Source organism: Triturus cristatus, chromosome 9 (assembly GCF_964204655.1).
Source record: "Triturus cristatus chromosome 9, aTriCri1.1, whole genome shotgun sequence".
Classification (NCBI taxonomy): domain Eukaryota; kingdom Metazoa; phylum Chordata; class Amphibia; order Caudata; family Salamandridae; genus Triturus; species Triturus cristatus.
In genome coordinates, this window is record NC_140592.1 from 1,091,037,358 (window position 1) to 1,091,064,858 (window position 27,501).

The 27,501-nt window shown below is 45.2% G+C and overlaps 1 protein-coding gene across 4 annotated transcripts in view; it reads right to left on the bottom strand.

Moving 5' to 3' along the window:
* FRMD6 (FERM domain containing 6) overlaps window positions 1-27,501 on the bottom strand; it is a 1,098,768-nt gene that overhangs the window by 67,883 nt on the left and 1,003,384 nt on the right. For all 4 annotated transcript variants that reach the window (XM_085626961.1, XM_085626960.1, XM_085626962.1 and 1 more), the window contains 2 exons: window positions 14,584-14,823; window positions 328-418 (listed from right to left, as the gene is read on the bottom strand). In XM_085626961.1, coding sequence (XP_085483087.1) covers window positions 328-418; window positions 14,584-14,730 — 238 coding nt within the window. In that variant the 5' untranslated portion in view covers window positions 14,731-14,823. The remainder of the gene's footprint in view (window positions 1-327; window positions 419-14,583; window positions 14,824-27,501) is intronic.

Sequence of the window (27,501 nt, forward strand, 5' to 3'; positions counted from 1 at the left end):
TATGCATTTGGTTTTGGATACGTTCACAAACATATCAGTTTGTTTGGATACTTTGTAGACTTAGTTTACTGTGGAACAACAGCAACATTGTCAGTATAACATACACTGGCTAAACCCCGCCTACCGCTCAGAAGAGTGAGAGTCTGGGTGGCTGAGTATTACTGTCAGTCACGCACAGTAGCCCGGCAGTCTATGGCGGCTGAGCTCGGTCTGTACATACATATTTCTGCATGCATACAACCCATGTTTCAGAGAATGCCAACTGTATGGCCTTCAGCAGAGAGAACAGAATGTTAGTTTATTGACAAGTAACTCCCTGGTACTCACTCAATATAACACTGAGCCCGAAGAGGTGACAGTCTTTCAGCCTGAGCAGGTCACAGATTTGCACGAGTAACTCACTGCATAATACTTTTACCTAAAAGCAGAAGAAAGGATTGCAAAACGGTTACAACAGAGCAAATGCTAAACAACGCACCCAGAAACAAGGCAAGATGTGCACGCCACAGCCTAGTAGCAGGATTCTTACAGCAACGAGAGGGGTTCTGAAAAGTGAGTGGCACACTTGGTCATATATTCCTTGAAACTCTGGTCACCCTGTGCACTCCTCAGCAAACACAGGAACACCTTCTACCCAACTTAGGTTATGGACAGGCTTAGGGGCCTAATTTCTGCAGAGCGCAGGTGACATACAGAATCCTCACAGTCAAATGCTCACCTTCCTCATCAACTCTAGGGAACTGAGTTATCAAATATTTTCCTGCTATCATTTAGACTACCAAAAAACTGACTGCCCTTGCAGGCACGAAATGGACATATGTTGGGACACACACCATGTAGTCCACTCCCACGTAAGGCTGTGAGAAGACCAAGTGCTGGGCCCTCGACCCATGACTTGAGTCCACCGGTATCTCACCTTTAACTGCGGGTGGTCCCATGACCACAAACTGCAAAGAAGATAGACGACAGGGCCTGAGGCTGAAGTAGCTGAACTGCCTCATCCAATCACAATGCAGTCTATGTTCGTGGTAAGTATGATGCTTAATCCACTTGGTGATTTATTGTGAGGGGGATTAGTGTTTGAAGTAGGTGGCGTGGAAGGGACAACAAAAGGAAAATGCTTACTTACCCTGTTAGCATCTGTTCGTGGCACGTAATGCTGTAGATTCACATGCTGCGCATGCTTCCGCCATCTAGTGTTTGAACTCGGACGTGTACAACTTGATTTTGTTCGAAGGAAGTCTTTTTGGCTCACAAGGTCTAGTTACTTCACCTATTAGTGGGGTTACGCCTGGGCATCAGCTCCATTGTTAGATTGTTTTTTCCCGCATGGAAGGCGAGACTGAAGAAGGAGTATAGAGAATACAGTAAAAGTGACCATGCAAAGGAAAGAAAAATACGAATTAAATGAAAAAAATATAATCTGAAACAACCTCAGGGGACCAGGGAGGAGGGTGTGCGCATGTGAATCTACAGCAGTACATGCCACTAACAGATGCTTACAGGATAAGTAACATTTTCTGTGCGTGGCATGTGTAGCTGTAGATACACATGCTGTCCATCAACTGTAAACCAGTCCTCCTAAAAGCAGTAGCTTAGCCAGAGGATGTTGCAGACGAATGGAAAAGTGTTCATAAGACAGCCTGGTCAACTCTAACTTGCTGTCTAGCCAGAATGTCTACACAGTAATGTTTAGTGAACGTATGTGGGGTAGACCAGGTAGCTGCTTTGCAGATGTCAGCTAATGGTATGTTAACCAAGAAAATAAGCCATGAAAGCCCCTTTCTTATGAGTGGAATGAGGTCTAGGAAGAGCAGGAAGGGTTATTTTAGCTTTGGCATAACACGTTTGTATGTATTTGACCAACCAACGTGCTACGCCTGCTTTGAAATCAGCACGTCCCTTGTGAGGCTTGGTCAAACAGTTGTTGGGTCTTACAAAATGTTTTTGTTTTATCAATATAGTACATGAGTGCTCTCTTGACATCAAGAGTATGCAGAGCACATTCTGCTATAGACTCTGGTTGAGGAAAGAAGACTGGCAGTTCATGGCGGAAAATGGAGACCACCTTGGGAACGATTTTTGGATTGGTTCTAAGGACCACTCTATCTTGATGTACATGGAAAAAGGACTCATCTAGAGTAAGAGGGTATATCTCACTCACTTGTCTTATGAAGTGATAGCCACAAGGAAGGCCATCTTCCAAGACAGAAACTGCAGTGGGCAAGAGTGAAGGAGTTTTAAGGGAGGACCCATGAGCCTAGTGAGGACAATGTTTAAGTTCCAAGCCAGAGCAGGGGGTGTCCTGGATTGAATAACTCTTTTAAGGCCTTCCCTGAATAAGGAAACCTGTTGACTGTTCTGTAGGTGTGCAGCTACGGCTGCCAAGTGTAATTTGATTGAGGTATAGGCTTAGCCTGATTACTGCAAGTGCAGAAGGTAACAAACAATATCCTGTACCGGTCCTGTGAGGGGATTGATGTGTTTTGGGAGGCGGTAGTATACAAACAATTTGCATCTGGCTGCATAACAGAGCCTGATAGAGGGCCTGTGTACCTTTTTTAAGAATCAACATACACTTTTGTAGGAAGTTGAGGTAACCAAATTCTAAGACCTCTGTAGCCATATCCAAGGTTGAGTTCCTGAGGGTTGGGATGCTCGAGAGTGCCGTGATTTTGTGTAAGAAGGTCCGGCCTGTTGGGGAGCTTCTCGTGTGGGACTACAGAGAGCTAAGGCAGCATGAAATAACATGGCTGGCGTGCCCAGGTTTGTGCCAATAGAATGAGTGTGAGGGATGTCAGTTTCAGTGTCCTCACCACAAATGATAGAAGTTGGCGAGGCAGAAAAGCATAGGCAAATATTCTTTACCAACTCATCCAGTGTGTTGCCCAAGGACTGTGGGTGTGGTAGTCTGGCAACAAAGCTTGGGAATTTTGAGTTTTCTGCGGTGGCAAGCACATCAATTTGTGGGAGCCACCAGAGCTGAAAGTATGGGAGTAGGATCTGGGAGTGAAGTTCCCAATCGTGTACTTGTTGATGCGTCCTGCTGAGCAGGTCCGCTACTTCATTGTCCATCCCAGGAATATGCTGTATCAGTAGTTGTATTCTATGAGGTACTGCCCACCACCAGATCCTCTGGGCTACACTGGATAGTTTTGGTGAATGTGTGTCCCCCTGTTTTTGTAGGTAGAACATGGCAGTTGTGTTGTCTATGCATCATGACTGTCTTGTTCTCAACGATGGGGAGAAAAGCGCCGAGAGCAACCTGGATCACCAGCAGCTCTTGATGATTGATGTGTAGAAGTTGTTGGGTAGGGGACCAATTACACTGAATGTTTGAGATGAGCTCCTCAAACTGAGTGAGGCATACGTTGAAATGGTCTCTTGGGGAAGGGTGGTCCATGTAACAAATTGTTTGTCTTCCACTTCAGAAATCTCTGTGCTGTGTGGATGTGCATGTGGAAGAAGTTGTCCTTCAGATCCAGGACAGTAATGAAGTTGCCTTTCTGCAAAAGTGGCGTCCTGTAGAGTCACTATACGGAAGTACTCCGACAGAATGTATTTGTTGAGAAGCCATAGATCAAGGATGGGCCAGAGGGAGTCGTCTTTCTTTGGGATAAGAAAGTAAAGAAAGTGTTCCGCAGTGTTGAAGCAGAACAGGCTCCATGGCCCTCTTGTCCAGGAGGGCTCTTACCTCCTCATGAAGGATACAAATGTTCTTCGGACAATCTGTGCTGACGAGTGGGTATGGTTACAGAAACTATTCCTCCTGCTTAATATCTAGAACCCAACGTTCTGTGGTGATTTCTGTCCAGAGGGGGAGAAACTCCTGCAATCTTACTCTGACAGGTGTTATTTGATCAGGGAGAAGCTGGAGGGGTCACTGTTTATGCGGCATCTAGAGCGCAGCAGATGTTAGTGTTAGAGATGATCTTCCCTTCTGCCACTAACTGCGGGACGAGCAGGAGGCAGGGGAGAGGTTTCCTTGTCATATTTGCTTTTCCCTTTGGGGGCTAGAAGATCCGGTGAGCTGATGGCCTCCTCAAAAGTGATGTTCCTCTTGTGAGGTGCAGAGTCCTTTGTCAGATGTGGAAGCTTTGCCAGAATCCGACCTGTGCCTGGTTGGATATGAATGCGATGTTTTCAAGCATCCACATGTTCCTACAGCTGCTCAAGAATTGGCTGATCAAATTCCTCTGAAGCGGCAGAGGATGCCACAGTGGAAGGCGGCCTGATTGGGACTAAAGAAGTTTGCCGACCGGAAGGTGCGGTGCTCGATTTCAGCTCCGATTGCTTCAAGTCGGTGGGTCTTGATGCCGTATTCGGCCTCAACTCCGAATATCTTGGGGCAGGATGTTATGGCTCAAAACAATTTGGCTCCACCTATTTTGAGTCCAAAGGTGGCCGAGGATATACTTTTGGGTCCAGAGCCAAAGCTGTGTTTGAGGCTTGGAGTGGGACTTTGGCACTAAATGTGACTTGGGTGCCGGACCCGCCTCCAAATGTCAGTGTCAACCATGGCCGAATAGCAGTAGTACACCGGAGGCCTCATAAGCAACCTGAGAAGTAGATGCTTGTGCCTCTGTGTGGTGAGTTATGAGAACATCCGTACTCACTGAGACCTTCTGAGGGGGTTGGGCTTACCAAGGCTCTTTGGACTCAAAGCCTGCCTTGGAGTCCACTCTTCCAGGTGAAAAGGCTGCCTCCACGCCACCTCTTCAACATCCAACTCCTATTGCTCTCCGATGATGTCTGGAGTCTTCTCTACCTCCTGTCATTGCGTCATATTGGCGGAAGGGATACAACATGTGTTAGTTCTGAAGAGCTTTCCTGTTGCGGAATACAAGGCAGGTCGAACAGGAGTCCCTATGGTGGTCTGGAGACAAACAGAGGTTGCAGATTTCGTGCTGGTTGGATCTCAGATACTTGGTCTGACAACTAGGACAGAATCAGAATGGAGTCTTTTCCATCGCAGGAACTTTCTCAACCCGATTGGTTGGGAGCCAAGGGTGTTAGTTTGACATAGAGTCAAAGGTACACAATGGTGGAAAACCGAACAAAATTCATGATTGTTTGTAGAGACCGATGAGAGGACAGATCCGAAGGCTTGGCAAGAACATTATGAGGCATCGAACCAGAGCTGTGGACGACACATCTGAAACCGATGACGGAGAACAAATAATTTAAAAATGCCCTACGCAATACCACTAATAGGTAGAGTCACTATACCCCGTAGCCTGAAAAGATTTCCTTCAAACAAAAAACAGTTGTACATGTCCGAGCCCAAAACTAGATTGCGGAAGTATGCGCAGCATGTGAATCTACAGCTATACATGCCACAAATGTAACCCTTTTTAGGTCTCGCCTACGCAGTGCGCATGCTCTGCATAGGAGACCTTTAGCCGTCGTTCAGCTCTTTTTCAAAGCACATACTCGTGCTTGTGGAGGCATACACCTTGCGGGAACGCGCAGGGGCACGCCTTAAGCACGAGTATGTGCTTCGAAACAGAGCAGACTGCGCGCGCACGCACACACGCACGCACCACTCCCGGGCTTGATAAGATAAGAGTTTAACGTGTTTTCTCAGATGCGTTGTAATCCCTACCCGATGTGTTGTCTCACTATCTTAATTGAATTACTTTAAAATGAAATCGATTAATATAAATTAGCAATGACAAGCACAAATGCTTTAAAACAGCTGCTGCTTGTGCTCTTTTGAAAGATGGAAAATTACAGGTTTTCAGAACATGCGGATTCAAGTCTTCACTATAATTGTTTCTTTTATTTGTTCTGCGTGTATTTATTTGCATATAATAATGTAGTATCCTCGGAGCATTAGGACTAGCCACAAATCATTAAACTCTGTAAACATGTACGGGTGTTATATTCGAACCATTGTCACAATGAAAGTTGAGCTTTAGAGTACTCACCCTAACTGCAAATGCCTTGCATTAATTGGCTGACTCACTCTCACTGACTATCACACTCTCACTGATACTCTCAAAGACTCTCACTCTCTCGCTGACACTCTCACAGACTCTCACTCTCACACTCTCACTGACACTGACACTCTCACTGACACTCACACTCTCACTCACTCTCACTCACACTGACTATCTCACTCTCTCACTTTCACTGACAGACTCTCCCACTCTCACTCTCTCACTGACTGACTCTCCCACTCTCTCACTCACTCGCTCTCTCTCACTGACAGACTCACTGACAGACTCTCACTGACACACTGACTCACTCACTCCCACTGATAGACTCTCACTAACTGACTCTCCCACTCTCTCTCACTGACTGACTGACTCGCTCACTCTCACTGACAGACTCTCACTGATAGACTCTCACTGACAGACTCTCCCACTCTCACACACTGACTGACTCTCCCACTCTCACTCACTCACTCTCACTCACTGACTCTCACTGACTCACTCTCACTGAGACTCTCACTGACTCTCCCCTCTCTCACTAACAGACTCTCACTGACAGACTGACTGACTCACTCACTCTCACTGACTCACTCTCACTGACAGACTCTCACTGACGGACTCTCCCACTCTCTCACTAACTGACTCTCCCACTCTCTCTCACTGACTGACTGACTCGCTCACTCTCACTGACAGACTCTCACTGATAGACTCTCACTGATAGACTCTCACTGACAGACTCTCCCACTCTCACACACTGACTGACTCTCCAACTCACTCACTCTCACTCACTGACTCTCACTGACTCACTCTCACTGAGACTCTCACTGACTCTCCCCTCTCTCACTAACAGACTCTCACTGACAGACTGACTCACTCACTCTCACTGACAGACTCTCACTGACTCACTCTCACTGATTCTCCCACTCTCTCACTGACTGACTGACTCACTCACTCTCACTGACAGACTCTCACTAACTGACTCTCCCACTCTCTCTCACTGACTGACTGACTCGCTCACTCTCACTGACAGACTCTCACTGATAGACTCTCACTGACAGACTCTCCCACTCTCACACACTGACTGACTCTCCCACTCTCACTCACTCACTCTCACTCACTGACTCTCACTGACTCACTCTCACTGAGACTCTCACTGACTCTCCCCTCTCTCACTAACAGACTCTCACTGACAGACTGACTGACTCACTCACTCTCACTGACTCACTCTCACTGACAGACTCTCACTGACGGACTCTCCCACTCTCTCACTAACTGACTCTCCCACTCTCTCTCACTGACTGACTGACTCGCTCACTCTCACTGACAGACTCTCACTGATAGACTCTCACTGACAGACTCTCCCACTCTCACACACTGACTGACTCTCCCACTCACTCACTCTCACTCACTGACTCTCACTGACTCACTCTCACTGAGACTCTCACTGACTCTCCCCTCTCTCACTAACAGACTCTCACTGACAGACTGACTCACTCACTCTCACTCACTGACTCTCCCACTCACTCTCACTGACTGACTGACTGACTGACTCACTCTCACTGACTGACTGACTTACTCAGTCTCAATGACTGACTCACTCATCCACAAAATACAACTGACCGAGCGCAGGTTGTCTTTGGAACCGGTTATTTTATCGAGTAGTCTCGCAAGGACACCGGCATTAAGTAAACCAGTGTTGGCGACTAACAAAGAGGAGCCCACGAGTTTGACTGATAGTTCAATACAAGGCACAAACGAACAGGGAATAGATACAGTGCCATTGTTAACCCCTAATTCTGAAGTTGCCCCTGCTGGAGCTAAAGTTACCACGAGAGGGCAAAGGGCTAATCAAAGACTAAAACCTACTGTAGGACCCCCACCAAGCAAAAGGAAAAGTAAAACTCCCCCCAAACAGAGCAAATTGGCACCACCTATGAATGGGAGAAGGGGGAAATCTGCTATTGCGATGGATGATCCCAATAGGGGATCTCCAATATCCCCAACACAGAACGAGGTGGACAATTATTTAAATAGCATGTCAGATGGGAACTTTTGGGGGAAGCTTGAGCTTATGATGACATCGCTCCTGGAACCTATTATGTCGAAGGTAACCAGTATCGAATCTGGATTGGCTAAGATGGAGGAATCGATGAGGAGTAAAAACCCACCCACTCACGTAAATGATGTTACATCTAGAGATTGCCATCCACCTGTTAGGGGTGTAAGTTTTACTTCTGACCCACCACAAACCTTTCTCACTTCAAAACAAACTTACAGTAGTGATAGCAGCAACAATGCTAATCGCAATAAAAAAATTAAGAGCACAAGGGACAACGTCCCCCTCGAGGTAGTTCTAGTGCCACTGTCTCAAACACATATGAAGGAACCGTGACTATGAATGAGACCTTGGGGACACGGGATGACACTGGGTCTGTAGAGAGGGGTAACATTCCTCCGATAAGACGGGATACTTCTCACTATTCATCTCACAATCTAAATCTTTCACTCACTGACTAACTGACTCACTCTCCCACTCTCATTCACTCTCACTGACTGACTCTCACTCTCACTGACTGACTCTCTCACTCTCACTCACTCTCACTGACTGACTCACTTTCTCACTGACTCATTCTCTCACTGACTCTCACTCTCACTGACTGACTGACTCTCACTCCCTCGCTGACTGACTGACTCTCACTCTCACTAACCGACTAACTGACTTTCTCACTCTCTCACTGACTGACTCTCTCTCACTGACTGACTCTCTCACTCACTCTCACTAACTGACTAACTGACATTCACCCTCCTGTTATTTATGCTCCCCAATAACAAAACAAGCATGGGCATAGCCAATAGGTCTCGCCTTTGGTACCTTATAAGTGTTTAGCCATGCAACAGTTGATGCTGTTGCACCAATGATATTGTGCTGCATAACTAAATACTTATAAGGTCCCAAAGGCGAGACCTATTGGCTATGCCAATGCTTGTTTAGGTAGTACCTAATGTGCTTCTGCTGCTTCTAAGCTCTGTGAATGACTAATGCTGTTATTACCCAATAGCCATACTCAACTGACAGAAATTGGAAGGAGAGAAAGGTGAGTGGGCATTGATGGCATTTAAACTCCTGTCTTGCGGATCACTTCATATCCACCAGACGTAAGTGCATTGGAAAGGGTAGTAACTCCTGTGACGAGGACGCCTTTTAGCCCCCCGCAGGCAAAGCCATCAATGCATCTCACAATCAGCTACAACGCTCTTCCTAGACTGAAAGGAGGATGGTCATCTACAGCTGATGATGGTGACCAATCACTGCCCAGATACACACATATCATATGTTGTTTGTATAAGCACGTAATACATTGATCTTTTTAGGCAGGAAATAACGTCTGATAGTAACTTTACATGCGCAGCAGCCTGCCTCCCATGGGCACTGTCAGCGTGTCAGGAAAACCCAAGCAAATCTGGCAAAATCCTCGAATAATTATAAGAATCAAAACACTCGCGAGGACAATTCTAATACAAATGCACATTTTTAAAGCGAAGACTTTCCGAGGGGAGTCATTTTTGGAGAGTTTGTCTGCCCCTCCCAGCCCTAATTTCTTCTCGTTCCCCAAGAGAGCAGATCTCAACATACGCCCTCCCTTAACGTTTGGCAAAAATAAACTGCAAATGGAAAACATCTGCCGTGCCTTACAGTCACAAACCAGTACATATTTTATACTCGTAGAACGTTTCGTGAAGGAATCAACATTACATTTTCCGACACCGAGGCAAGGACTTTAATAATGTTAACCCCGAGGGGAGGTCAAGAGGGCAGAGAGGAACACGTCACCGAGCTGACCTGGGACAGAACGGAATGTCTCTGAAATTCACACCCTCATGGCACCTGTCACAGCCATAGTGGGGGTTAACGTTGACGTTTTGCAATAAAGCGCTAAGCACACTTTTCAAGAGAGGCATGTGGGAAAAACAAGCATCAACAAAGCCAATAGATTTGACGCTTGCACTCGAATGCTGACAAAAGCAGGAAATGCATAGTGCGGTGCCAAACAATTTAAAAAAAGACTTCTTTGTGTCTACCATGCATGGAAGTAGTATCAAATTTACTGTGTGGTAAACGAGTGCAATTTCCAGAAGTTAACTAGTCGTTCTTGCATTCTAAAGAAGGAAGGATACACCTAGACAGCCAAGCAAAAGAGGAAAAGACAAAAACACGCCTGTGGGACGAGCCAAGGTTTGACTGGCAGTGTCTCAAGCCAATGACAAGCCTATGAGCCAAAGAACCCAATGGGTGAAGGAAGCCGAATGAATGAACCTTAAAGATTGCACAGGATACAATATGCTTAGCACGTTTGACGCAAGTGCCATCACACACAAACCTAAAAAAAGAGCCCACCGAAGAGCTCTCTTTGCCCTTTAGGTGCTAGCTTGAAGACAAGAGGTAGCTTCTTGCAGAAGTGCACCATCTCCATGCAAATCGCAAAAGTCACCTTAAAAGAGGGCTTTGTGCTTGGATGCCACACACTTGGTAACCGCGAGGTCAATAGTTCAGGCCCCCTCACATCGATGGCACTTTCTTGCCATTATCTAAAATAAGGCAGCAGTCTTGGGTAGTAAAATGGCAATTAAAACTCACATTGCAAACAATATACATATAACAAAAGAGGCTAATTGGCCCATGGGTTGCCGCCTCACAGGGGGGCCTTGGATTGAATTGCTATGTAAGTCAATTAATTGCTTTCTTGTCCCTAACTTGCTTTCACTCTGGTACCTTCAATTATCTTTGTCAAACTCAGCTGCTTCTAAGTCAAAATCCTACTTGTCCACTAAAATGGTTAAACTCTGCCAGAAGCCCAGCATATCCTGATAGCTCTCAATTTCACTTTGATCTTTTATGTGTCTGTCCCTGCCTGAGCTCTACCAGCCTATTAAAAGCCCCATCATGTCCTAAAACCTCTCTACTTGGCTGTAGAAACCTCTTTAGGGAGCTAGAATATTTTCTTATCCTGGCCCTTTTGTGTTTAGAATACTTTTCCATCATTGTTCTTCAGTGTCTATATCATTCTTAGTTTGCTTTTACCACTCACCACTGCTTACCTCCCTCCTTTAGGAATAATCTACACCAGCCTGTGCTACCTCCTTAGATCTAAACAAGGCCCTGCTGAGGATCCTGTCCTGCCACCCAGCATTTTTCCTGATACTGCCCATCACTGCCATTGTGCCATCTTCCTGGTTGTTTCTGCTCCTATTTCTTCACATGTTCACATATCAAAGCAGGCACCACTGAGGGACGATGCAGGAGACTGCTCTGCCAACATGGCCCATGCGAGCTGCAGTAGCGAGATTGGGGCATCTTTGTGGCTCTATGTTCAACAGGCAGTGTGCTTGCGCTCTACCTGCAAAGTGCTGAGTGTCTATATTTTTTAGGTATGCTGAACAAGGACAACATCTAAGAATGAGGTTGCACAGTATGACTTAGCATATCACTAGACAAGTTATGGCACAGGAATCTGCAGCATTTTAAAGGTAAAAGTACAGGAAGGTAATTCACAGAGACATTACTTGTGTATCATTTTTAGTACTTTGAGTACTTACTTTGGTAAGACTTCTTTGACCTGTCCAGACAATACAATATTTTGAATTGTACTGTATTGTACATAGAAGTTAGGCTCTCCAACTATTTTACCAGCATACTGCTAGTCATAAGACCCTAGACTTGAAAATCCCTCGTCTTTCTAATGCTCCAGAAACCTTGGTGCAAACTAGGCAGGATTCTGCACCCTACGTGCCCAACATCTCCCAAAACATTAGCTTGATCCCTCGCTGAGTTACAAGCACAGGAAACTCACTGGAATGATCAGTGGGGCAACTTAAGCTGACATCTTCTTACCTAACTGGAGAGCAGTACGGCCACGCCCTAAGAACCCTCTGGTGGGCTTCTCCTCTAACCTCGATTCTTCTGTCCTCCCAGCAGGGCTGTCACATGCTTCTATGTGGTCTGGGTGAAAATGTTTTTTGAGGCTCCCACAACCAACTTTGTGCAGGTGATAAGACAGGTTCTCTAACTTTTTTAAATTATAATTTTATCCATCAGCTTTTCGTTTTCCCAACCAGACTCCCGAAGAGCCCACCTTTCCCACGCCGTCTTTCCATCTCCCATTCAACTTCATCTCTTTCTGGCACCCCAGTCTCTTTCCTGCACATCTTACGTCGAGTACTCTGTCTCTCCTCTGCACCTCTCTTTACCTTCCAATTCCTTATGATCCTGGCAACGTAATTTTCCACCCTAGCCATCTCCCAGGCACCTGTTTCCTGATACCGAAATTACTTTCCCTATCCGGGCTGGAATGTACCACTAGCTAAAGGGGCACCAGGGCAAGGTTTTGCACAGCGCCAGGTAAAATGATGTTTTGCCAGTTTAGATGCTCTCTTTCCTCTTGTAGAAAGCCCATGTGACGCCACTTGTCACAATCTGTCGGGCTCTTGTTGCCACGTGCAGTGGTAACATAAGGCAGCTTTGTACAATAGTCTTAATGCATTCTCGGTATTGGCCCTCTCTTCCTCGGTCATGCATAGCTGAGAAGTGAGTGCCTAAAGTCATTGAACCCCTATCTGGACCGGTGGCACCATTGCTATACCAGACCTTGGAACCAGAAAACACTGGCTTGAGGCCCCTCTGTTCTACCCCACAGCATCCCAACCCTGAATCACACCATTCCGTGCTCTTGTATTAGTAGGACCTACACAACCACACCACCCCCTTTGCCTGTTTACTTGAGCCCTTAGGTGAGCACATTTAGCACATACTTCATGATACTCCACTAAAGACTCTCTGGCATGGCTGTAGACATCCAGGTCAATCCAGGACTGATTTTCAATATTTAGAGGAACAAGAATCTCATTATGTAAAAAACAATTTGTGCCGCAAGGGTAATTCTAACTCTCCCTCCGCCCCCTCCCCCCCCCCACCCCCCCCCTCGACGTTGTGATGGTTCTGGATCTCTTTCTTCATCTATCCTCCACTCCCCCTTATGGGCACATGGTCAAATGCATTAGGGAAGAAGCAAAGAAGATCTGTCAACTTACACTGTAGTGAGGAGGAACAGAGTGTCTGCTGCCTCTCTAACCCATGACCGACCTGGCATCCCATAAATAGTGTGCACGATTTTCTAACTTTATTATGCCCTGATCCCTCACACTAACACCCCTAACTCACTTAATTCTTCCTCCTTGCCTTTCCACTACCCAGCCTGTCGAACAGATGCCCAAGTGTGGCTACCCATCATATTAGCTGAAAAATAAATTAAGGAGTTTTGCATTTTGCATTCGAAAGGGCATGATTCTCGAAAGTGTCCTAGTGCTTGAGCCATTGCTCTGCCTAATGACATTCTGTAATTTTGGGAAGGCCACTCCTGCCTGGAGAGGTTCTCATTCCCTCCATCTCTATGTTTGGCTATCCTCTCTCCTAATCCTTTTTTCAATTCTTCGTAAACCCTCAATGCTTTGAAACAACCTTAGAATAGAATAAAGGATGATACAAATACTCAAGGACCACACGCTCCATCACTTCAAGGTTCTCACCCTCTTTGGAATCATCTACACATTCCCAGCAAAAACGTCTCTAGCCATAAGTGGGCGTATACTCAAAGACACACGACCTCACAAAAAATGGCTCACTTCCACTGACTGCAATAAGAGCTCTATGCCAGGAAATGTACATCAAAAATAGACTGGACTGCAACAGGAAACAATGCAGAAAACCTCCATCAGCCTCCAAATCATGGCTCACCAAAACTGCCTGCAAGGAGATTACCCTTTCAGCATGCACATTCCATCCCCCAACACTCACAAGCAAAGCCATCAAGTCTTGAGTTGGCTGCAAGCCTGTCGGCTTTGTCAATGCTTATTTTGTTTTCTCATGATTTTCCCAAAACTTCATTACTGGGATAGCTGCAAAGCCCTCGTCAATAAAAAATAAAAAAATGGCTAAAAGTAAAAATACTTTTTGTTCTCAAAAAAGCAAACATTACCATAGTATTCACTAGCATTGACGGGAACTACTTAGTGTGTGGGTGCGCGCCTTGTTGTGTGTGCGCGCCTTGTAAAAGAGCAGAATGCGGCCACTCACAGTTCAGTTAGACAGTGGCTGAAGTGAATTGAGCAAGTGGCCCTTGCTGTATGCTGTAGGGGGTGGAAGAAAAATGTAAGGGACACAATGTCAGATTAATGGACGAAGAGGACTGGCCACAAACCCCTTATGAGTATATTATACATAAAATTTTAGCAAAATCAAAAGGCCTTGGCTACAGCCAGATGTAAAAATGGTCCATGTCCACTGACTGCAAAAAATAACAGAGTTCAGTACTTAAAGCAGAGAGTCTTCAGGTTCAGAGGCAGGAATCTCTTGCAGACAAAGTGCTACATATATAGATGTTGTGACCACAGCAGAATGTATTCCAGTTCTTCACTTTGAAAAACTAAGTTGTATACTCTGTGGATCTTAAATTCAGAACCACACACACACACACACACCCCACACCCCAAATTATCAAACAGTTGATAAAACCCAATAAAAATAGTTTAATCATCAAACAATATGTCAAACTGTACACGTTCAACTCCCGCCCCATGATCCGGATGTACTTACATTTGTAATGATATTCAAGGTATCATCGTTAGGGAGGAAGATGCACACGCTGCGGCGGTCCTGCATGGCTCGGTTGTTCTGGAAGTTCAGTTTGTTCATTGTGGTTTGGGCTCGATCTTGAGGTTCAGTCTTGTGCCCCCGGCCCATGCAGGCACCCCAGGTGCATAGGGCTCATGAGCCAGCGGCCGCTGCTCTTCACACAAGAGTCAGCCCTTCACGCATCCCTCGATGGTAACATGGCTGAAATGAAGAGGCACGACAGAGTCAGCACGCTGGAGTAAAAAGAAACTACAGCTGCAGCACTATTTAGACTGAAACAATAGGTGGGCAACAATGAAGGTGGGTTGCAGCCCACTGAAGCATATGGCACCATTACATAACTTGTTAGAGGTATCAGTAGCCCACATGCACCTCAAAGTCCTGCTAACTCTCCACAGCGCACTGGGGAATAGTGAGTTTCAACAGTATTTACTTATGTTATAATATCAAGTCCATCACTGCCGAATTTCAAAAGTATAGCGTTAAGAAGATCTAGCACAAAAACATCTAAAATGTACTTTGCCGTTTAGAGGCCAAAAATCTAAAAGTTTAGATACAAAGACCCCAAGCATCTAAAAAGTCAAAATAATTGGATTCTCTTAGCGGCATTTATACTAAGAACTAACATTTGCATTTATTACTTTCAATATGCACAGGGCCGCAGGAATTATGCGAGTCTATGTCTGTATTGTTTTCACATTATTAAGTATTAACCCTGCCGCATAATTTGGTCTTCCTCTGCTGCATAATTCAAGTTGCCTGAATATACACAATGTCCAGGAGCGTGAGGGGGATGCTAAAGGCATCGACCTCGCGTAGGGTACCCAATACTAATCCCTAAAGTCCTGCTCAAGAGAAATCCTAGGCGTCATCAAATAATGCTACCAGCAACACAGTTGCCCATCAACATACATGATGGCCACCAGAAGCCTCCACTCCAGTCCGATCCCGATTCAGAACATTCACGCTATAGGACTCGGTGGTGGTGGGGGGTTGGGGAGGATGAGGAGGTCTGTGAGTTCTCTCATCACAATCATTTATACCACATGGAGACGGACAAACACAGTTCCACAGAGGATCAGCCTCAGCTGCAGTTTTCTCTTTCTTTATCCATTTTTTTTCATCTTTAGGAGTCAGACGTCTGTAACTGTGTCCCCAGTGCTTACTCAGAGCCCATGTTTGCTGGTGCTCGTCACCAGCACCTAATTCTCAACACCAGCGCGTATCACAGTCCACCACACTTACAAGGTAAGCGCACACATTGTTTAATAATCCAATATAATTAAAATTAGAAATGCCACTTGTCCAGGCCATTGTTATAGCTCTGTGTGGCATGAAGTAGTCCAAGCTGTCAGGCAGAGAGATGGTTAGTAGTGGTGTTGGTACTGGCACTGGCATGGGAAATGGGTGGTGCAAGCTGCAGAGAAGGATCCTGTACTGGAAGTCGCATTTCTTGTCATTGCTTCCATGTCAAAGTCCACCCAGAGCTAACAATTTAAATAAACTCAGCATTTCTTCTAACCAACAAACACCCAAGCAAACAACCAATTTCTAATTTTTCATACAACACAGTTTAAATTAGAAGTACCATAAATCCTTTCCACTGGTGGGGATGGAAAGGGTGCACCGCTTACACTCCACATCGTCTTCCACCCTCCTCTCTACAGCTAAAATGACTTATTCTTTTAAATGGGAAAACTCAACCACTTCACATCTTGGGCTCCTCCCCTTACTCCATGTCTTTACGCTTCCAGGTTGAAACTAATTTCTATTGGATTTTGCATAGGGTTCACATACCGAAAATATAGATTTATTATATTTTATGGTAACTTTTTCCGAGGCTGCCTCTGTCGGTCCCGCTGTACCTTTGACGACATTTTGCACTTAATATTATGGAAGCAAATTACAAAATGTTGGGGAATATGTATTAAGTCCATTTCCCGTTCGCAAACGGGAAAAAGCCTTTTGGGATGTATCATCCCAAAAGGCCCTCGCAAAATAGGGACTCGCGAAATTTGCGATTCCTTATTTTGCAAAAGCATTTAAGGAATCGCAAATTGCGATTCCTTAAATGCGATGTAAGAAGCACCCAAGTTGTGCAATTACTGCTTAAGAAATCGCAAATTACCAACAACTTCAAGTTGGTGGTATTTTGCGATATCTTTGAAAAATGCACTTTTTTGCATTTTTCAAAGTGCCATGTGGCGCACATACATGCCCTTAGGGGCATGTATGTGTGCCACATGTGCACACATGCACATTTCAGGGGTGCAACAGGGTGTCCTTTTGACACCCTGGCACCCTTGAAATTGCATTCTCAATTTGCGATTCTCTAATTGAGAATTGCAAATTGAGAATGTCTTCCCATTCATTACGATGGGCCTCCTAGCCTATAGGAATGAATGGGAAGGTATTCCTTAATTGCAAATCGCAATTTGTGATTCGCAATTCAGGAATATGTAGGCTTCACAAAATTATTTGCAAATCCTACATACATAGCGTTTTGCAATTCTCAAATAGCGATTCTCTAAAAATCGCTATTTGAGAATCGCAAATGTATCCTTTGATACATATGCCCCATATATATTTAATCAGACTTCATCTAATTCTGAATGTCAATTCATTATGTTGGTTTTCAACAACAGTTTAGGATATAAGTGAGCGAGGGCACTTTTCACACTTCCCGAGCACTCAACACAGGTACGTCCAAAGTAGTATTTTTCCAGCAGGATTAGCACCAGTCTCTTGATTTTTTGCTGAACAAAAGTCATAGGAACATCTCTCATGCATAAAACGTAATTTCCAGGGCATTAGATCTGCATATTGTGTCTGCCACTGAATAAAAAATATTTTACTCCGCTCATGTGCTGACCACAGAAGCACTGCTGGCTACAAGTAATCTTTGAGGCAATATTACAAACACGCAATGACAAAATAAAAAAGCCCTTAGGGCAATCACTTGAACAACGGAGCATTGGAGACAGGGGATGGGGGCAAGCACACAGACAATTGAAGGCTAGGCAGGTTGGACAGGGTGGGATAGGACAAGCACACGGACATCAAAGGGCCAATTGGCGTTAGAGACTGGGGAAGTATCAGAATCCCTCTAAGAGTGCCATGGGGCAAGCAGAACTGGGACACAACCATGGTAGTTGAGACCTTTTACTCCTGATGTCTTGGACCGCCTACTATATTTTAATTCTATTGTAATTGCATTTATATATCCCTTACTACCCCCGATGGGGCGTAGAAGCACGTTTTTGGCGAGTACCATGCTACTCTAGAACCTATAAAGGATTTGTAGTGAATTAGTTTACTGAAATAAGAAAGTAATTTGAGTGGTGGATATGTTAGTCAGTTATTTGGATTGGGAAGGATAGTGGAGGGAGAGAAGACGGAAAAAGGTTTGCATTTATAAAGCGCTTGCTACTCTTGATGGAGTGTTGAAACGCTTTTTCGACGAGTAGCACACTACTCCGGAACCCATAAAGGATTATGGGTTCTTAGAAACTGGGAAAGAACCCCTTCAGCACTTGACTTTCCGTGATAGCAAGGGTCGACCAGTCCAAGACTTCTTGGGGGTGGAGGGGTTGGGGTAGACTCAAGATTAACACATGCTCAACTTACTATATGTTCAGCAACCCCAATAAATTAATATCCAGCAAGATACCCGCTTTTATAAAAAAAGTAGAATTTATATATGAACACAAAATGAAATACAACACATGCAAACAATCACTCCACAGGCAAACACAGCGTTACATGCAAACATGATGTAGGCTGAGGGTGAGTTAAACACACAGCAGCGGACCTTAACATGAGTGGCCTGGTAGGCACCACACAAGTGACACAGATAAAAAGGCCTGTTCACTCCACTGATCTTAACTACAAAAGCATGGCAAGCTGCCACCACCACACTCATGCAACTGAACTCTTTGGTAAGGGCAGCATCCCATCACCACTACGAGGGTAGTGCTTTTGGCACTCTCAGCCGGTCACATAAGACCGCAATGAGTGAGACAGGCCTAGGTCATAGCAAACACGCATGATCCCTGCTCGACCATGACCAAAAATCAGTACTAAGGATCCAGATATCATTACAAATGTGTTACTAAGGGCAGGGGTGGCCCCAAAAAAATGTTGGAGAGCGGTCTTTGAAGGAATACCGCAAAACACAATGCGTTTGCCTGTGCCACTAAGAAAGTCCTTTTTTTTCTTAACCACAAACCATTTTGCGAAATGCGCTAAATCTACACATACACAAGTTTCAGCCCCCAATCTAAGATCTTCTGAGCCTTATCTGATGCTAGTTCTTATTTTGTCCACCAAAAAAGAGAACCATGATCAGACACCTTAAGGTAGTTTAGTAAACAAAAGGCATTTCTCTCATAGTCACATCAAAATATCTCCTCAGGCTTCGGTCTTGACTATCGCAAACCACAGAAAAAATGCCTACGTGAATCTAGCCTTTACATATGCAAGATGCACGTCTGTAGTGCATCTACGACATTCAGAGCACGCCTAACTTACAATAGGTGACTCCACCGGTTGGCGCTCAAGTACAATTCCATCATCTATAAATTACATAAAAAAACATAACTTCTGCACACTACAAAAAAGTACCTCGACAAAAACAAATGTCTCCTGCTAGGGAATGATCACCTCTAGTGGACTGACACTATTATGACGCCAACTATCTCACTGTGGTGATCAGCACTTCAGAGAAGGCGCCCCACACTCTGAATTTGCAAAAAGTGACAACGTTTTCCAGCATTCAATTAAACTACCTACCTATCTACTCATGCAAGCCACAGGTTTAGGTCACGCTGGGAGGCATATATTGCAAGACACTGCCACAAAGAGAGGTTTATTCCCCCTGGCCACAAGCACTCTCAGGAAGGTGATGATTGCAAAACCCTAGATTAGGTTAACTCTCTTAAATGTTCTTGGCCACAAACATGCAGGGATCTATTTTTGTTGTACACCTTGAAATAGGAATGGTTTGAAGTCACTTATAAACAATCATCCCATCCCCTTTCCTAAAGGATTAACATATAACTCCAAATACATATTTGCTGACTCATCCATGGGGCGGGTACACACTCCATATTCACTTAGGGTAGATTACTGATCGAGTGGTTAACTAGCCAGATGTAGAATACGGAGACCAGAATTCAAATGATAACTTTCCAACTTAACCACATACTGTGATCCTGGGCAACTTACTCAATCTATCTGTGTTTCAGATCCCTCAGTTACCAAAAGTGTTAAGCCTTACAAACACCCAGAACCCTATAAGTTACCTCTTTATTAGATTAACTGTTTAATCAGCGATTTTCATTCAAATTGAAACATGCAAGACCTGAAAGGGCCGTTTTTTGTCTAGCTTGCTTACAGGGTGACCAAATGTCCAGTTCTAAAGCTGGCAGGCATTATGGCGATGACAGAGCAAAGACGACGCCAAATAGGGACCTCATGGTTTGGCTTCCTTATGTCAAGTCACTAAAAGCTCTAGAAGTCCCACTGTGTGGACCGGTGGCGAGGCGAGAGTTTGGTTGAGTGGAACACAGCTGTAAACAGAACAATACAAGGGGCGAACATTTGGAGCCATTTTTAGGGGTGCCTCGGATCTTTGCATGTTGTTAAGGCTGTGTCAGCATGTGCAGTGTGACAAACCGTAAATCATGTCTCTGGAGGTGACTTATGAGTCTCATGGGCCCTGGATCCTCCTGGCTTTCGGCACCACTGAAGAGGGTGTCTAATAGGTGCCTATAGAGAAGTCACACTTTATCCGTGATCTAACATAAAGTGCTTCATTCGTGTCACATTGATTTACTTCAATAGGAGATAAAAGCATGGATTGAGTGCTAGGAATTTCCGTGTTGAGCACCACACAGTCCTACCCTTGGCTAGGAATGTTGTCCATTCAAAGCCAGGGTATCATTTAGAGATGGAGCCTGAAAGGACAAGCTAAGTCAATGGATTCCTGATATGACTCTACCACCGCGCGTTACTACCTACTGCGAAGGCATGCTTTGTGTGAAAATCACATCCAGACAGCGACTAATGCATCCCTAAAATACTCCATTGATACACAGAGACAGCAAGAACTACAGGACCAAGCACAACAGAGTATTTTACACTGCAGCCTACAAAGCATTTTCCAGAAAACAGAAATAGGCAGTGCACATAGAATACACGTGTTTGCTAAGTCATATTAATATTTATGTTATATCCATGACATTAGAGGACCTCAGCTAACAAGTGCGAACACAGAATAGAATAGAATTAAGATTCGGTTTTACCTTTCGCTGCTGAGCATGCGGCGCATCTCCGCTGGTAAGACTGCACTAAAATCAAGAAATATGCTTTCCAAGCTATGTGAGGATGTGCCTGGCTGTATAAATATTCATGGGACATAAATCTCACGTTTTTAGAGCTCCTGCTGTCTGTGAAATGTGGTAGACACAACTGTCCCAGAGTGAGCCACTAGGCAGGCGGCTTGAATTGCGAGGACGATGGGTTTTTTGTTTTCCCTGTGGGAAGATTTTCTTGACAGAACATTAGAGCTTCCTTAAAAAACAGGAGCACAGCTTCAAGGCACGGCGTCTGGCCCCCACTGCTGCAGAATGTGTGCTCAGCATTGACAAGGTAATGGAGTAAGTGCTGCCTAATGAGGTAAGGCTCTGGGGGAGAGGGTTGGGGGAGCTTCTCTTCGTTAGAGAAAAAAGGCAAGTGCTGTAAGAACAGAAGGTCCTCACAATTAAACCCCCCCAACCCCCCTCTTCATCCTAGAGGCACATTTTCGGTGGAACAATAAGGAGACCCCCCCTTAAACCTGAAGGTGGGATATGTGACGTCAGCAGCCAGGACTGCCGTGCCCAATGAAGTGGGGAAACAGCAGGCCAGGGGGTGGGTGGGTGTCCGGAAAGGGCGGTAGGGGGCAGGTAGGCATGGCGGTCTGCCAGCTGGGCTGCCTGCACTCCTTCATGTGTGCTCCAGGTCACAGATAGAGGATGCTTGGTGGCTGCAGGTGATGCGTAGGTGATAACATCTGCTCTACCTTCATGAAAATCAGGTTCATGAAAGTGGTACAAAGAGCGCATGTCCCACCTGGGCCACCAGGCACTCTCAGCATAGGATGGTGTTTGCGCACCAAGGCTGGAGTTACATGAAGCTAAATCTGTGGTCAGGGTCCACCCTTGAAACGTAAATGGTTCGCACCCGATCCTACTCTAACTACCTCCATGGGGCTCTTGAGCAGATGGGTCAACTACCGGTAGCCCGTGGTTGCAGTGCCCACTTTAGCTTTCCTCTTGCCTCTCCTGGCACTGGTTTTTCTACCCCAAGTCTCAGTGCACGGAACAGAAAGTACAGAGCTGTTTCTTTGACTCTCGTCTCAGTGATGGCTGGAAAGTACAACTTAGAGGGGGGGCCCACATGCATACTCACTTACACCCTTGCATTCACATGCAGACACACACACATACACCATTCTCAACACTCACTCACAAATACATATACATTCATACATACATGCACGCCACAAACAGTTAATAAAAACACAACACTTACCTGTTGCAGCTCTCGGGGGAAGCCTCAGAGGTGCCAGTAGGGTTGGGCCTGCTACCTCCCCTCATTAGCTGACCTGGGAAAGCAGCAGTGCCTACTTCGTCACGGAGGAGGATGGGGTCAGACTGACACTGGCCCCACCCGCTCTGTTACGAGGTGTCATTCATAGCCTCGTCCCTGGCCCTCCAGTTTTAAGCCATTAAGTGCCCAGGCCCAAGTGTCTATCCCCGACTCTCCCTCTCTTCATGAGGGGGAGGACCTTTGCCGAGCTGAGGAGGTCGAGCCCACAGGAGCTGTGACATCCTCAACCCAGCAAAGGTCATTTCAGGCAGGAGACTGCACATTTAACGCAAGTCTAGCTCCTTGTGGCCTAACCTGCAAATAAAGAGTTTATGTCAGGCTGACCTTTGCTCAGCCTGACAAACACTCTTTATTTCCAAAAGATGAGGGGGCCTGGCCCCTGCGCCCCTAAGGATGGGTCGCTGCGGTCTCCGCCCTTTCCCTTGTCTCAGCAACAAACAGGAGGCCGATGAAGAGCTAAGAGTGAGAGAAATGCAATCAAGGGCCAAAGGGGACATGACGTCATATCCACTGCCCTTGCCATTTGAGCTACTTGACCTCCATGCCACCAAGGCTCCTTCCTGCTGCTGACCCTCTCCAACTTCCTCCCAATCTTAGACAGTATGGCTCCAGTTTGAGGGACTCCTCGATGGAAAGAACTGTTGTTGGACATCTCCAGCTCATTAACATGAAGACAGCCGCTGTGACAAGAACCAATTCTAGAGGGCTCCGGCACAACAGACCAGCCCTCAGGGGCGTGGAAATGCTGTAAAGCAGTAGTACAGTATAGGTGCAAATGTAAAACATTAGCACATCTATGTATATGAGTCTGTAAAGAGCAAGAGTGAATGACAACTAGTAATGTAGCATCATGAGCGTGGAAACAGTGCATCTTGGAGCAATAGGGCTGGAGGTGCTCTACAATGCGCACCGTTTATGATAAGGTAAATAATGCATCGGTAGTACGCTAGGAAATGTATTACTTGAGTAATCCAGTCAAAGAGTTTGGAATAAAGCGCAGGGCAATAGATATAGGGTAAACATAGTGTTTCAAAGTGTTCGCAATTATAGATCGAACAAGAGGATGCCCACGAAAATATCAATTTACCATGTAAAATTGGTTTTAAAAGTACATCTAATTGAAGGACACTGAGGGACGCACTTACACAGCTGGAAAAACCTATGTGCCGTTTGGTGGGAGCGAATCTGCTTGGGAGTCATCCATGGGCGTCTTACATCATGGGCTACGTTTCTTAGATTCTCTAAGACTAGAAAGTATCCCATACCATTAAAAGTGCTGTGATGCCAAGCTAATTGCGGATTGTGCAATTTGCAAATTCCACAGAGCAATAATAATGATGTTGTGAGATGCACGGTCAATTAAATGTTTGAAGTACTTATTTACCAATATAGTTCCTAACGTATATCACGTACTTTATGCTATTCATCAAGTGCACCGAATATATCTGTGATTTCTTGTAATATTTATTGGCGTTAACAAAGAAGACCAGATGAAAATATCAACAAAGTGAATTTTAATGGATGAGTGGACAGGTGGAACATATTACACTAAAAAGCTGATGAGATCACTCGGTGAGTTAAATGCTCGATGCTGGCTGGCATCGACTATGAGTACCAGGACATACATTTGCATCCCAGAAAGGCCACCTTTGCCTTCCATCCTTTAGAGGTCGGTAAACGGAGCACCAATAGATTGGGTAATACTAGCACCTGCCATTGACAGGGCTGACCAAAGGCGAAACTGTGCAATGAGACCACATATTAAATTACCTGTATCCCCCCTTGTAGGAAACACTATCAGAGTTTTCTTGTTTCATCCCTAGGGCCAGCTCGGGGGTTGTTGTACGATTCCAATGACATGACGTTTCACCCTTCAACGCCCCTCCCTTGTTTTCGTCCCAACCTCCTGAAATATCTTACCAAACTGACCCTCATTTATCGGTTTTCTGCTATAAACCTTTAAAAATGCAGTGAGACCACTGACTGCGTCAAGCAGTAACTATACAAGGGACGTCACGCATGCGCACATGCCAACGCACCCTCGTCAGAACCAGCATAAACCGAGGGCCTTCTCGGACTTCTGCCAACAACCATGACCTTCAGAGACAGGAAGTGGGGAACGAGCAGCAGGATGGAAGCAGCACTTGAGGGTAAAGCTAAGAAGCGAAACCCTGCTCCAGGCGATGCTGCCACGCATACACGTCACAAACAAATGAAAGTGCCCATTGGTGTGAATGGGGAAATTGTCTAAAAGTTGGTTTACGAAAACATGCAAAGACCCTTCAGATTTAAAACTTGACGGCCATGGTTCTCACGTATGCACACTTAAAATGTATTAGGACTGTCCCATCAAAAAAATAGGCCCATTATATTTCCTATAAATCATATTATATTTCGTTCCCCCGGTTTGTTAAGCACTCTGTATTGACATTTGTACATCTCAAGTTTGAATCCCAGCAAGGCCAACTCACTCTTTTATCCTTCTGATGTTGATACACTGGGAACCACTAAACGTGTTTAATAACATTAGTTGTCTACAGCTCTTCGAAAAGACAACAGGGGCAGCACACCACATACAGCCCTGGGACGTCGATTCATCAAAATTACAAGGGTAGCGAAAGCGACATCAAACACAGTTTGAAGCTGGTGGCATCAGAGGTTTAGCTTCAGAGCTTTAAAATGGCGGGTACTGTCATGCTCTTCTTAAAATTGAAGGAGGGGTGTGCCGCCACTTCCCAGCACTAGTACAATACTTTTAATGGGAGTGTACCGCCACTTCCCAGCACTAGTACAATACTTTTAATGGGAGTGTCCCGGCACTTCTCAGCACTAGTACAATACTTTTAATGGGAGTGTCCCGGCACTTCTCAGCACTAGTACAATACTTTTAATGGGAGTGATCCCGGCACTTCCCAGTAGGAAATGGATACTTTGGACAGAGAGTACCTGCATGTCTGTATTTCTATTTAAAGCACTGGTGGGCTCTTTTTCTCACTCATATCCTCTCAAAAGCCTCCTATTGGCTGCTGCGAGGCTAGGCAAGTGGTATGGATGACAAACTACAGACAGTAAATGGTGTTATTGGAGCCCAGCGTGCTTCCTGTTCCCACTGCTGCATCTTTGACCCATGCCAGGGGTAGCAAGGACAGTGGCACAGAGAGCAACATATATGCCAAGGGTCGCCACAGTTAAACCTCGCTATTCCTCTTTTATTTATAATCACAAATAGGGTCAGAAAGAAGTGTTTAGAGACCAGTGATGTAGTGCTCCCAAAGCAGTACAAAAACACAAAAGGAATGCATCACACAGATTATTAACATGGCCACAGATTAGCAGACCTTTAAGGCCCTGTTATTAATCTGTCTGAGAAATTGAGAGTTACAGTAGAACACTTGATGGCTGCGGGTGATGCTAACACTGAGTATATCCACATTTAGTGTGGCACACTGGTTGTATCATTGATTTTTTTTTTACAAATAATTTTCCTTCACAATAGTAACCTTTTTCTGCAGAGTGATAAAGAAAAAAATTCTGCCCCTGAGGAATACCACACACCTCTTTGTAGGGTCCCAAGATTTGCAGAAACATGTCGACTCCCATGGCTTCTGCGTTGAAGTTATACCACCTCTATATTTTAATATACCCATTACCACCCCTATATTTTATTATACCCCTTACCACCCCTATATTTTATTATCCCCCTGGGGACATGTAATAAAGTTCTGACTTATTCCACCATGAGATATTTTTACCTTTGCACTACTTACACTTCACTCTGCCACACCCACCCACACATTGAAGAACACATGGGACCTGACACCGAACAAAAGATCTTAAGAGCTTATCCCCGATCAGGAGTTGTAGCCCACACTAATGACCTCTGGGAAGTGGTGTGAGGAGGAACCCCATGATGAAGCATGTCCCCTAAGGGTATGTGAGGGATTTATTCCTTAAAAAACAGGGATCTCTCTTAATCAAGAGACGCTTGGCTTCAGACTTAGCTAATGTGATGGGTCTTTCTAGACCTGATGCATTCCTTTTTGTGTTTTTGTACCCCTCATTGATGTCCATGGTGCAGCCAATCACTTAAGACCACAAGCTGACCTCATACATATCAATCAGCACCTACCAATACACGGGAGACGTCTTGGAATTAAAGAGAAGCAATGTTCTAGTGCTGGGAAGTGACATCACAAGTCAGTGCTCTAAAAAGTAATTAGATACTCACATCCACATGCAAGTTATGAACATTTATTCTGTCTCACCTGAGAGTTCTCAGGATAAAATCATTGTAAACATTTTAGAGAGGAATTCTGCTCTGAGCAGCTCTTGCCACATTTAGCAGCAGGAGGCACACACATTCCTTGCAGTCACGAGGCGTTCCCGGTACCACACATGCAAGGAAAAATGCTGCAGTAAGGAAAAACCATTTCAAGCATCTGCTTCCAATTTATGAACTGCCATATTTCGCTCTGCCCAGTGAGTGCAGCGCACATGTGCCTATGTGGCACGACTGAGCGGTGAACCGAGGAATGTTCTTACTGTGAAATTCACATTCTACGGTACTCACCAAAGCAGGGGTCTTTTCACTGTGTAACTGTCCTGTGTTACAATGAAGAAAGACCTTTACTTTTTTAAATCCCTTTAAAATACAACCAAAGGGGTCTGCGGTTTAGGAAGGTGGCCCATTTACTGCCTTGCAAGTTCACCAATTTGCAACAACAAAAAAGAATAAGACAGTAAATTGAGACGTCCACACAAAGGACTTCATTGCATGTACCACGGTGCCTGTAAATAATGCGCCAACGGGGTCTGTGCTTGATTCATTGCAGAGGTGCTGTGCTACTTGGGCCCGATTTTAAAGTTCCCACTGTACCCAGAATGAGGGAGTAAGTAGTTAAACTTTTTGTCCAGTTTTTGTTTGTAATAGAGGCCCGGGCCAGAGCTTAATGGACTAAATGAGCAGTGCGGGTTTGTCATTAGCTCATGCAAGCAGCGCCAGCCAACCATTTTATGCGCGGTTCAGGAAATCCTACTATTTAAAGGCGTGTGCTGTTCCAGGCACCTCCATGGAAATGCCACTGCAGTCTACCTTCCTTAAAAGCCTGATTGTTCTGGACTCTGATTGCTCAGAGCGCGAGCCAAGGGCCTGGCTGCACCACTATCCTGGCAAAGACCTGCTTCTCTACAGCTCTTGTTGAGTCATGAATGTATTCTGACAAATAA